The sequence below is a fragment of the Buceros rhinoceros genome, unplaced genomic scaffold, assembly GCF_000710305.1.
Source record: "Buceros rhinoceros silvestris isolate BGI_N320 unplaced genomic scaffold, ASM71030v1 scaffold1676, whole genome shotgun sequence".
NCBI lineage: Eukaryota > Metazoa > Chordata > Aves > Bucerotiformes > Bucerotidae > Buceros > Buceros rhinoceros.
In genome coordinates this window covers 37,185-47,901 of record NW_010415614.1, presented here as the reverse complement: position 1 = coordinate 47,901, position 10,717 = coordinate 37,185, and the positions used below count along the sequence as shown (strand labels likewise).

Below are 10,717 nucleotides of genomic sequence, written 5' to 3'. Positions count from 1 at the left end.
CTGCTGAAAAACTACTCTGGTTTTCTTATACTGTTCACTTTCTTCTGCAAGAGTGAAAGTGTAGGATTTAAGCTATAAAATGGATCAACTCTAATCAGAGTTTTGTTCTAAACTTTTGTTAAAATCCCACGTGAAACATACTTCCAGCTTTGGGCACATTTTATCACTAGATGCTCAATGGACTTTCTTTGGAAGGTAGAAATGATTGAAGCCAGTTGGGCCAAGCACCGCAGGGTTACATGCACGTGAGATGAAATGACAATGATATGAGTGTTCTAAACAGAGCAGGAAATCCAGTCCCACTCACCGAGGCTGTAGTTCCGTGGTAAGAGCATGTCAGTGTCAGTGTAGGTTAGCAGAAATGTCGTGTTTCCACAGGTACTTGATTACCGTGCTGTGACAGAGTGCAGTGCCTAAGGTGGTGTTGGCACAGCCTCCAGAGCGTGGGGCAGAGGGAGCAGTCTGTGCTGCAAACAGGGTCCCTGACCTAGGCACCAGGAGTGCAGCGGTTGGGCGAGTGAGCAGGAACTGCTGAAGCCAGCGTTGAAGGACTTGCCTCCTGGGACTGTCAGCTGAATTCCCCCTCGTGGTGGTGTAAACCACTTGCTGTGAACTCTTGGATCAATGGCCAGTAACAGTTACTTGTCTTTTTCTCATCTTTATTGAATAATTCCTTCCTTATCTCGCTATTCTGTCAAAACTGTCCGAGTTTCTTTTCAGGGAAGCTTATGTACACCATTCACTTTAAATTGAGAACTGCTGATTTACATTCTTCTAAGTGGATTTCTGCTGTGTATTAAAAATATCAGCCTGCCATGTGATATATATGGTTATAATATGCTTTTATCTGGATGGACGGAGTCATACTGTTCATAATAAATTTAATCACTTGATTTGGATCATGGCGAAGATAGTGGAGTGCGTGTTAGATATTGATAGAAAAGAATTCACTGCTGCCTTCTGAATGGGACTTAGTAAAGAATTGGGACTAGCTGCCACAAGCTTAGAAAACAAAGCATTTAATGAGATTTTAAGAAAGATTACATATTTGTATGAGTAACAGTATCCTCAGATTTAGCTCAGATAAAAATATACAAGAGAAATAAGTTCTTAAATTTGAGGCTATAAACCAGAATTAAGCCTTGGAGCCCTAAACTTCCTCTGTAGTTCTATGGACTTTTTTCCTTTCACCTTCTTAAAGTGCTATGGAAAATGGGGTACTGCATAGGACGTAAGGCAATTGAGATTAAATATTTGAAGGCCGTTATTTAGACCTTTGCATATTCAGAGTTTGGAAATTGGACTACTGACTGAGATTTTTTTGAGGAAGCAAAAAGAGACCACTGTTCGCCAGTGTTGTTTTTCAGGGTGACACAGAAGCAAGCCTTTGCAGAAAAATTTATTCGTCCCCTCATCATACAGCTCGTGTGGAGGAGGAGATCACAGTGGCAAATGTTCTGTGGTTTCTTTTGCCTGTAAAAACAGTACGTGCGGCAAATAGCTGGATAAAAATGGCCTTGTTGAACTGAGCTGTGCAAGAACCTTTTGCTCAGGGATGAAGCTACCGGGAGATGGCAGCATCCACCAAGGCCTTCGCCTGTCTGCTGGCATACTGTGACATACTGCTGGTACTGCAGGACCTCCTTACATGGAGATTACTTCAAAATCTTCCGAGTCGTGTTTTTTCAAGTCTCTTCATTAAATGTTAATACAGCGTTCTGATCGGTTTCTGTCTGCTGGGCTCCGTGATTAAAGTTTCTTGCCAAGCTGACAGGGTGAACTCAGCACTGTAAGCCTTGTGTCAGTTTTTCACTGTCTCATCAGAGGAATGTGGTTTTGTTTAAAAGCTCTATATGGAGTGAAGGATAATTTACAGCTATGCATGAAGAGATGGAAGAGATCCAGAAACTAAAGGGGAAAGGATTACTGATTTACAGAGCCAGTCTGACCTGTTCTGCAAATGTGAAGTTTTAAAGTGACAGAGTTCAAAGCTGTCCATTTAGCAAAACCCATAGCTGGATTTTCCAGTTTTTTAATAATCTTGAGAATGCACCTAAATTTCTTGACCTGACTTGTCTTGACTTTAGAAGTTAGGAACAACGTTTACATCTGTTGGTGTGCAGATACCTTCAGAAATCTGGATCTTGGATGAAGGATTTTTTTTTCCTCAAGCAAACTAGTTTTGCAGCAGTGATTTGTGAGACTGTTTAGCTAGGTTTTTTCAGTCCGGTCTGAAGTTGGCTTCATTTGAGCTGCATTTGTATACATACAAGCTTTCGGAGGAAGGGAAGTGTGAGGCCGTTAAAGTAGCATTTATTGTCATGTAGACGTTATAATGATTGCTTCTGTTATTAAAAATACAAGCACCAGGCATTACTAGTTTTGCAGCAGTGATTTGTGAGACTGTTTAGCTAGGTTTTTTCAGTCCGGTCTGAAGTTGGCTTCATTTGAGCTGCATTTGTATACATACAAGCTTTCGGAGGAAGGGAAGTGTGAGGCCGTTAAAGTAGCATTTATTGTCATGTAGACGTTATAATGATTGCTTCTGTTATTAAAAATACAAGCACCAGGCATTGGCTGGGTGGTCAGGTTCCCTGCTCTTGATGACAGGAGAAGCAAAGGGTTTTCCCAGTCACCACTCTTCTGACCTGATGTTGCAGCGGCTCCATCTTATGCTGCTGGTGCGAGACCGTTAAATCAGTGGTGGTTTAGGCATACCGAAGCCCTGGCCTGCCGTTGCTTGTACGGCAGTTAAAAATGCCGTCAAGATGACCTGTCCTTTCTTCTTATGACGGGGTGAACAATGGGACAGGAAGATGTCAGATTATCGTTCCTGGTTCTGACTTAGCAGGTAGTTCCCCTGTGGGACGGCTGTCCTTGTCCACCTCATGCTGCCTGTGCTGCGTGGGGGGACTGAAGCAGACAGAAAGGTTGAGCTCTCCCAGCGTTCCCTAGAAACTCTTGTGATCTGCTGAGACATGGCTCATAAGCAAATTAGCAACAAAATACAAACCTGAAATAAAAGACCTTTTAAGATTTTTAAACTTTCCTCAGATGCTGATATCAGGAACTTTGTGCCAGTGCTGTAGTGGCATTGGATGGGTTTTACCCAGCTGGAGTGGTAGCCACCAGTCTCTCCAGCAAGTTAATAAGATGGTGAAAGTCTTTTGAATACCACTGAAGTCTTTGAAATTGTGCAAAAGTCCTTTGGATTTATCAAAAGCTAATCAGTATGACATTAACAAAGAACAAAGCAAACCTAATGAAGATGAAAGATTTGAGAAGCAGATTTGTTTTTCCTGTTTGCTGGCTTTTTTTTCCCCCCAGAACACTCAGACCTTGTTGTTTGGGTAATGGGCTGCGTTAACAGGCTGGTCATCAAATGAAACGGGAACTGTTTGTGTGTGTTGAATTAGATCCTTTTATTCTTTATCTGTCAGGATTTCCTTCATAAATGTGGGTTTTAACTAAGTCATTAAAATTCTCATTTAGCCAAAATTTTGCCATCTAGTTCTTTCCCTCATGGGATGTTTTAAATATCCTTTACCTAGTCAACAAAACTTGATTAAAATCAGCGTGGGTATTTCTTTCCCCAAACTGCTCTCTCTCCTTCTTAATTAAGAGTATCTAAAAATAGCCTGTTTGGGTCCTTTCTGTGCATTCCTCTGTCTAGAAAAGCAGCATGCAGTGTAAAGGTGAAATGTCAAACTGTCCGCAGTATGGACTGAGATTTATAATTCAGTTGTTGGACTGCAAAGCACATCCTACTACATGATGATACAAAATTAAAATTAAAGGCAGGAATAACGTATTAATGAGTTCTGCTCAATAGTAGAACCTCAGGAGATTATGCAGTGTGACAGTCTTACGTATTGAAAACTTTAAGATAAAACTTTGACTAGCTTTAGTCACTAGAGACGACAGAGTCTGGGACTTCTGGCACTTGGTCTAGCAGAGTATCTCTCAGGATTAGCAGGACTCTTGAATTCTCTGAGCACCAAATACCAGAAGTAACGCACAAACACTCGTAGGTGAAAGCTGTTCCTGCTATGCAGTCTCTGTAGGAGGATGATCCCAGGTGAGGGCACTAGGCAAAAACTCGGAATGAGGTTCCTTGCCTTACCACGTAATTTTAACCAGAAATAGTGAGGCTGTTCATATCTGTTTTCCACCTGTAGAAGCTGGCTTCTATTATGTGTTTGTCAAACATACTCTCTACTGGGGACCTTCTGGTGCTCTCTCAGTATATTGGTATACGAATGCATTTACACGTCTACTCTTTTTACATACTGTTGCATACAGAGGTTAAGCCTGAAATCTGTCTGAGATACATCAATTTTTACACACCCAGGAGGATCACTTGCAGTGCTGACCCTGACCTTCAGGCTCTCTCAGATACCCTGTGTAGATCAGGAGCCGGGAATTTGGCTGCTTACAAAAGTGTGCAAGTAAACGCTAGTTCTGTTTAGATTTAAAAGAATATATGATCTTTTCTGTAGTTGCAAATCTTTCTTATAAATGCCAAAATAGACAATGATTTTAGTGATTAAAGATGTGATCTTACGTGGTGGTGGTGGCCTGCTCATAATACTGACTCTCCTTGTTTGCTGACAGATTTGCTAGGCTGCTTCCAAAAAACCTTCTTCCCAGCAGATTCAGATTCCAAGACAAATTGAGGTCCCAGGTACTTCCTGTGAGATTGTGCAAATTGCATTTGCAGGTGTAGTGGTACTTACCTGTCGATAGGGCCTTAGCATGAGGAAAAGCTAATGTAGCACCCAAGTCAGTGTGCACCGTTAGCCCGTGTGTGTAAAACTGTCATCTGCCAACGTGTGCTAGTACATAAAACATGCTGGTGTGATGGGAAAGAAGAGTTGGTACAGTAGCCTCATTTTCTGGAGTTTAGGAGATTTTATGTAGGCTGGAGAATGTGTAGAGTTGGATCTGGGTTCGTATCTATAAGCAACTGAAAAAGATGAAGTGGCTGTGGTGTCATAAATCATTGTCCTTGGAGCTGGTTGCCTTGGGCTTGCCCAGCTGCAAAAGCCCCGCAGTAGAGCTGGCCTTCTCCGTGACGGTGGAGTGAAGGACAAACCAGCTACTATCAGACGGCCAGTTCACCACTTCACTGATGCGAACTCGCCCTTCTCCTTCCCGGGTTACTCTCTACTAACGCAGTCTGTGTTATTTGATGTACCGCCGTATAACAATTGCCATGTCCTCAGGTGGCTGGGCTGCGTGGCCGTACATAATGGGCGAGTGTTGGGATAGTATGGTGAGTCTCATGATCTTGCCATAACGTGAAATGAGTTGCGAGGTCTTTGGTATTGTTTAGTTTTCAGCCATGAGGAAGCTGAACTCTCTTTTGAGATACCTTTTCCTCTCATATCCATGGGAAGGTAAAAAATGGCTTTGCCTAAGTTTGCTGAAAAATAAGCAGTGGAGGATTAGGATTTCTGAACTACTCTGCATTGGAAAAGGAGATGTTGGAGATGTACTCAAAACCCCCCCAAACCAACTATAATGAAGGTATTTCAGTAATGATGTAGACAGTCACCCTTGCCTGAGCTCTGCAGTGCACAGTGCATCGTGTCCTTACTGCATTTGAAAAGGAGATGTTGGAGGTGTACTCAAAACCCCCCCAACCCAACCATAATGAAGGTATTTCAGTAATGATGTAGACAGTCACCCTTGCCTGAGCTCTGCAGTTCACAGTGCATCGTGTCCTTACTGCGTGTTGACTGCCTGCGCCTTCCAGTGGTGTTTTACAGGAATACACGGTACCGTATTTCAGCTGCCCTTCAGCAGTGGTGCGACTTCAACGGATCCAGTGGCACAGAAGAAGCTTGAAGACTACTGAGCTTTACTGGGACCCATTTTAGCACAATATTCTTACTTTCTAAACACCTGTAAAGAATTTTAGTTAATTACATTAGCCATAAGGGAAAAAAATTATTAATGTTGTTATTTTCAAGGATTCTTTTATTTTGGAGTCTTGTTGAAGAACGTGGAGCAGAAAAAACAATAGATTTTGGAGTGTTAAGACAGTCACTTACTCTGCTGTACTTGGAATTTGAAAAGGACTCAGAACAGGTCCACTACGACATACAACACTACATGATTTATGCTTCCCTACCTTGAGAATATAGTTTGGGATAATAGCTAATACTCTGATTTTTGGAGATGCGCAGCACCTCAGCTGAAGAGAAAACGGAAGTGTCAGCTGCTCAGCACAGCTCTAAATGGGGCCATGAGTGTCAGCCCTAAAACCGCATTCCATCGTGTTTATGGTTTATTGTCAGCATCTCAAAACTTTCCGTAAACAACATCTTTTTAGTTTTATTTTTTTCTGCTACAGTGGGGCAGGAAAAAGCATCATTAAAGATGCACTTTGTTTGAGCCTTCTGTCTCTCTCAGCCTCAGTCCACAAGTGAACTACGTTGGAAATTTGAGGGCAATCTGTTCAGTTATTTTCAAAGTAGGAAAGTGGCATGAGAGAGATTTTCCTAGTTTTTCCTATTGTTGCCTTGTTTTTTTAAAAGCTTCCTTATGTTGAAATCAGACAGCTGAAGAATAGCAGAGTTCAAGGCCCAGTTCACACTTGGGCCCTTCAGTGAAACATTAGTTTATTCTCTTTGAAGATCCAGTCTGCAGTGCACAGTTCTCTCTGCTGAATGTAGCAGTAAACCTGAGATGACCCCGACTTTTTCTTACTTGCGTACAACCAGCAGAATCTGAAGGTGGGACGGAATTTAGTCTTTCTGTACTTCCTCTGCACCCCTGCTCTCCGCGTGGCTGTGACTAAGGAGCCCTGCTTGATAATTTTCTCTGTTCTTGGGGGGGACCAAAGGCTGAGAGCTCAGCTTGGCTGTTAGAACGGGCGAGTGTGTTATTAGAAGGTGTTAGGTGAACAAGTGTAAAGCTGAAGGAAGTCTGAGAACTCACGAAGACCCAGTTCTGAAATGTCCAAAAGCTATCAAGATAGTATTTGACTTCTTTTCTTTTCCAGCTTAACCCACACTATCCAGGAGGTAATAATGAAGGAAAAGCTTTGGTAAGTGGAATTTATATGTTGTGTCTAATCGGGGAAATACTGTATCCCTAACCTAACACAGCCCAGCTTACAACCTCCTTCCTAGCTTTCCTTTTGCTTGCATGTTACAGCCGCAGGGACTGGTGTCCGTATCCCAACGGTGTAAGCTAGGGTAAGACTCCGAACTGGTGTTAGGGAAAGTTTTCCCTCGTGTGGGGCAGACGATAGGAAACTCACTCAAATTCCGCATCAAACTGGCGTTGGTTGGAAGCTGTTCTGCTTGGTGACGGCAGGTATGTATTCTTCCTGACTCTGATGAATTACTTCATGGTAGAACTCGTATCAAATATGTGGAAGCAGGCGTTCCGGCACAGGCTGACTTGATGGCGTGAAGTGCTGTGCCTCTGCGTGCCTCTGGCACGGCGCCTTCGCAAGGATGCCAGTTGTCCTTGTGGCAGTGTGGGCGGGTTGGACAGAGGCCGTACGCGCTGTGTCTAGGAAGCAAACACCCTTTGCCGTGTACCGTGTCAGGAGCATGCCAGCTGTTTCTAACAAGACAAGGCCAGATATGTTGTAGGTTGTAATGTGTGAAGGAAATGAAATTAAAACCCTGGGGGAATCTTACTGTTACTGAGACAGCAAATAGGCCAAAAAAGAATCATTCCTCCATCAAATTCATGAGATTGCTGAGATCTTCACTGAAAAAGTTCTTTTTAATTTCTTTCTGTTTGCCTTCTGGCTTTCATTCTTTTAGCAGACACATTTTCAAGTTTTCCTTTGCATGGGGAAGAATTCTTTATTTTTCGTGAAATGATCCCAAAGATTCTTACATAATCACATGCCTTCGGGACTGCAGTTTTTATAGAAATGGAGACTTTTGCAGGAGTTGGCAATATTGGTTTTCCATCTGCAATGGTATTTGGTGTTAGTGGTAATATAGTAGTAACAGCTAAGCTGTCGGGAGAAATGAGAATCCTCTCTCATGAGAGTAAAGAATTTCCACCAGTTTTTTCTCTTTTGTATTGGAAAGACACTTGAAGCCCGTGGAGTTTTCGAATACAAATTGAGATAAGTTTTACAACACCTGGGTGAGTAGGGTGCTTGCCTGGGAATGTTTGTGTTCATGCTCTTGCCCTGTGAACAGAAGAGCTCATCTCGTAACCATGCATCTGCATTAACATTGTCATTCACATCGTGACAGCACTTCTGAGTCAGATCTCCAGATCACTCCCTCTTTAGGACACTCCACTTTGCAGAGCAGTCTCAGAGAACGTAAACTTGTAGTCTGTTGGACAAAAGTAAAATGATACACACCCCCCTGGAACCTGTCTGCTATGCTCTAACCTTTCATGGGTGCCCAGCCAGGAAGCCAGACTACAGCTAATCTGAAGTAAGACGTGTGAAAACCAGTACAGGGTAGATCTTAGACTCTTGTCACCGGGGTTCCAGTCCTATTGTGCCACACTGTGATAATGTAGATATAGTATAGGGTTTCCAGTTGTAGCAATTCCAGTTCATCTAGTCAGATATTCCCTGGACTGGGTAATGAAGAAGGGGCAAGAGTAATCTGAATGTTAAAGGTGACTTCTCTAAACAGTTCAGCTTAATTCTCCTGGATATTGGTTTCAACCGAAAACCAAGGCTGGATATATCATGTTAGACAAATGCTTCCAATGAAAATTTAACCAAAACTGATTCATGATCAAAACTGATGTCTCTGTGGAAATTTTAGTTTACACAGTCAGCACTTTCTTGTAAAAAATGTTAGGCGTTCATTCACAAAACATTTGGTAACACCTCCATGTAAATCCAGGCCTACAGGCAATTTAATACGGTAGAAAACCCTTTGTATCCTTCACCCCCATATAGTCTTATTTGAAATAGCACAGTAAGCCAGGAGTATTCTAAGCCTTCGTTCTGGCCTTGAGCAATTGAACAGAAAACCTTCACATCCCTGTGCAGGAATGTCTTTTCTGTTACGATGATGCAGCGTTTTGAATTATTCCTCAAAAGTACAAGAATCTTACACTTGGAGTTCTTTAGGGCCAGCTGTGTCGGTCTCGTATACAATGTGCACGTAACCTAGAACACGTGTGCTTTCCTTTGGCGTGCATTTCGTCTAGCGTTTCGTCTGCTGAGTGACTGCTTAAGTGATTCACTGTAAAGTGGCATCTTTTTCCTGTTTTGAAGCAATTAATTTTGAAATACTGCCTGTGAAGTATATGTGCCCTAGAGGGCAAGGTGGAAGTGGACCTACCCCATGAGAATTTGAAGTCTGAGTAGCAGGGAAATGAGACACGTATACTTGAATCATTTCAACTGAAGGAAGAAACGGAGCGTGCAGCCTGTTTTTCTTTTCTCTGCCAGTGTATTGGGTAAAAGGGTACCAGCTACTCTGTTGCCTGGGTTTTAAAATAGCACAGCCATCTGCGTGTGTCAGGCCAGCCCTCAACTCTTCAGTGTGCACTAGGACTTCCCGTGCATGTTCACTGCCTGGATTATAAGTCCTGACCACAGTTACGTAGGCAACTAAATTTTAGGAAGCAGCAACGGTGAAGGATTTTCTGTGATGCCATGGTGGGCAAAGGCACCTACCTAGGTTCTGCCTAAGTGCGTATTTTTTGCCTTGCCTTTACTGACTCAAAAGTCAGAAGGGGTTTTGGCTCTGGAAGGCATCATATGACTGGAAGTCACTAGGACTTTTGTTCCAAAGCATTAAAGCGATGTTTGGACTGCGGTTCGTTGCTCACTTATGGGCTGCTTCTTGAGAATCCAGCCAAACTGTCTCGTTTGTGAAACTCTCCTTTTATTTCTTGGTAAAATTTGGCCTTACAGTGAGTTGAATAATATTCTTTATATATTTTTTCTCACATCTAAACTCCAAATTTTTTATGGGAAGACCTTTCTGTGATTTAAAGACCTTATAAAAAAAAAAGGCTTCTTCATCTCTTGAAGTCTAGCAGATTGTACTGTAATCATGCATCAAAACGCAGTGCTGTGGTTACAGTTCCCATTAAACCCCACAGTGGTGTATTTTATGCTGCAAAGTAGTCTATTGTTTCTAATCACAGAAATGTGTGGCATCCAGGAGAACACTGTAAACATTGGGGAAATGTCAAGAACAGCTGGGAGCCTGGCATTTGTTAGCACCTTTGCATTAAAGGCTGTCTTTGAATAAGTATCTTATCCACAGAATCAGAGAATCATCTGGTTGGAAGAGACCTTTAAGATCATTGCGTCCAACCGTTCCCCCTGCACTGCCAGGGTCCCTACACCATGTCCCTCAGCACCACATCTACACATCTTTCAGACACCTCCAGGGATGGGGACTCCACCACCTCCCTGGGCAGACTGTTCTACCTTCTCTATAAAGAAATTTTTCGTAATATCTAACCTAAATCTCCCCTCTCGCAGCTTGAGGCCATTTCCTCTCATCCTATCACTTGTTACTTAGGACGAAAGACCAACATCCACGTTGCTACAACCTTCTTTCAGGCACCTGTGCAGTAGTAAATTCTTCCCCAAGCCTCCTTCTCTCCAGCCTAAGCAACACCAGTTCCCTCAGCTGCTCCTCCTAAGACTTGTTCTCTAGGCCCTTCACCAGCTTCGTTGCCCTTCTCAGGACATGATCCAGCACTTCAATATCCCTTTTGTAGTGAGGGCCCAAGACTGGACCCCGTGCTC

At 42.8% G+C, this 10,717-nt stretch overlaps 1 protein-coding gene across 1 annotated transcript in view; it reads left to right on the top strand.

Annotated features, from left to right (window-relative positions):
- The window catches only part of LOC104494599 (inositol 1,4,5-trisphosphate receptor type 2), a gene marked incomplete at both ends in the record, with an annotated part of 73,843 nt that overhangs the window by 29,044 nt on the left and 34,082 nt on the right, over positions 1-10,717 (top strand). The window contains one exon of the mRNA XM_010137461.1: positions 7,010-7,054. Within this exon, the coding sequence (XP_010135763.1) occupies positions 7,010-7,054 (45 nt within the window). The remainder of the gene's footprint in view (positions 1-7,009; positions 7,055-10,717) is intronic.